A 2,164-nucleotide genomic window follows, 5' to 3' on the forward strand; every position below is an offset into this window, starting at 1 on the left:
TAGTCAACGGCAAAGCGGGGGCCAGGCGGCACCCACTCAGCGAGGAGCAATTCGCTGAATCATGGGAGTTGTATGTTGCCTTGCAGAAAAATCTGGCCCTTGTAAACTACTTTCTCGGTCGCCACGCGGAGGGAGTGAAGTGTGCAACAACTGTACTCTCGATTTCTGGGCATGAGAATGACGATAAGGCGTTGTTACGTCGCGCTCACTGCAACCACTGCCTTGGGGATTTAAGAGCGGCAGAGACAGACCTGAATACCTTGGAGCGTCTCAGCAAGGATGGAAACGTGCCAATTGATTCAGCGGTACCCGATCTACGTAGACAAATTGCGAAAACCAGACAACAGGCGTTGGAGAAGGAGCGCAAAATGTGCGCAAAGATGTTTGCTTAATTAACTACATAAAGTCCGGCTGAAAAGAATCACCGTGTTTATTTTGAGTGTCCAATTTTGCTTCACATCACGTAAGAGTGTTCTCACTATTTATATTTAGATGTGCGCCCAAAACCGTTCTTTCTTTCTATATATAATATACACCTAAATTGGACAAGTATAAAAATACATCTGTTTGTGTGCATGCGTTTGCTTGTTTTTTCTTTTCTCCTTGGAATGTATTCTCTTGGAGGGACTGAATTTGCCTCTGGTGTCTTTTCAACAATAACGTTTTTCTTTCTCATCTCCGAGTGGGGTGCGGATATCGAAGCGGAGGAGTGGGGTGACGACTCGCACCGGCTCGTCACGACACACACACACACACACACACACACAAAAGAGATTATTTTGTCAGGGGATGCGTCGTTGTCTTTTTGTGAGAAATGCGGCGGCTTTTTACGAGTTTGTCGATAACAATTTTCTCAACAACAAGCGGCCACCGGTGCCGGGTGGAGCGTGGCCGCTTGAGAGCCTTCGCGTGAAGAGTCTCTCCGACCTGCAGCAGATCTGGTTTTTGCTGTTGAAGGAGCGCAACATGCTGCACTCCACGAGGGAGCAGTATTTGCGTCACCAAGAGGAGCTCGGTGCGATGCCGGCACCGTCGCGGCTCAAGATGGTGCAGGAGTCGATGCGAAACATCAAACGTGTCGTGAAGGAGCGCGACGCGGAGGCCACTGCACAGGCGACTGCAATCTTCCAGGAAAGGCTGGAGCGCGGTGTGTACCGCTTTCCGCCGGGACCGCCGCCACCGCCGGGTGCCCACGACCCGACAGTCGTCGTGAAGGTGATACTCAGCCGACGTGTTGAGGCTGACAGGTTGCGGGAAATCTTTGGACGCTACGACGTATTCGAGCCTCACAAAGGGATCGTGCGGGTGGAGCTGAAGCTGCCGGACGAGGTACTGCGGAAAAAGGAAGAGGCGGAGCAACTGTGGACACAGTACATGGCCGAAAAGAGCGACGTGAAGGAGTACCATCGCTGGTCAGCGTCGCCCAGTGTGTACGATTACGCCAGCGTGGAACTGGCTCCAGGTGTGTTTGCCAATGACGCCGTTGCTGAAATGTCTACCCGAAACGTCGAGGATTACGATGGCAATAATAGCAATAATAATAGTGCTGTTGGTGGTGGTGATATCGAGAATGATAAGACGAGTGGGGCTGGTGATGGGGCGATTGTGGCAGCCCGTTTGCCGGTGCCAGCGAGCAAGCAGAGGCCGCCGCCACCGAAAAACCCACTGGAGCGTATTAAGGCAGAGCGTCGCTCGTATCTTGCACGAACAGTCATCCAGCTTGGCTACTTTCCGAACATAACAATGCAAGTGCCACGCTATGCGACTGTTGAGGAGGTGCCTCGGCCGACGCACCCGGACGAAATTGAGGGTCCATGGGAGGCGTACATCACGTATGACCGAAGAAACGGTCTTGAGTATGCGCAGTCACTCGGTGTCACCACCATTGACGGGGCTGAAGTGATTCGTATCGTGGAACACAAGCGTGAGCCCCAGCCTTATGCCAAGGTTGACCCCGTATTTCTTGAGGCTCTACGACGAGAAAAGGCGCGGGAGGAGACGCTCATGAAATGGCCGCACGTCCCTGAGTGGAAATACGAATACAGCGAATACACCAGGAAGCACTTAGCTGAAATTGTGCGGCATAATTATAGCAACGTTGTTGATTACATGGATCGTGAAGTTCTTCTCACTGGGCGTTCTGTATGGGAGTGTCCGATCGATA

The 2,164-nt window shown here is 52.2% G+C and overlaps 2 protein-coding genes across 2 annotated transcripts, besides 2 other annotated features; both read left to right on the top strand.

Annotated features, from left to right (window-relative positions):
• On the top strand, positions 1-392 carry Tc00.1047053508127.5 (hypothetical protein, conserved; the record flags this gene model as incomplete). The annotated part of the gene is made up of 1 exon (XM_797537.1): positions 1-392. A coding segment is annotated over one exon (392 nt), but the record flags the coding sequence as incomplete, so codon positions are not given.
• Positions 1-2,164: a sequence feature (heterozygous, Esmeraldo-like haplotype).
• Positions 741-767: a microsatellite.
• Positions 790-2,164, top strand: Tc00.1047053508127.9 (hypothetical protein, conserved; the record flags this gene model as incomplete). Its single annotated transcript, XM_797536.1, has 1 exon — positions 790-2,164. A coding segment is annotated over one exon (1,375 nt), but the record flags the coding sequence as incomplete, so codon positions are not given.

The sequence above is a fragment of the Trypanosoma cruzi genome, genomic scaffold (genome assembly GCF_000209065.1).
Source record: "Trypanosoma cruzi strain CL Brener 1047053516675 genomic scaffold, whole genome shotgun sequence".
NCBI lineage: Eukaryota > Euglenozoa > Kinetoplastea > Trypanosomatida > Trypanosomatidae > Trypanosoma > Trypanosoma cruzi.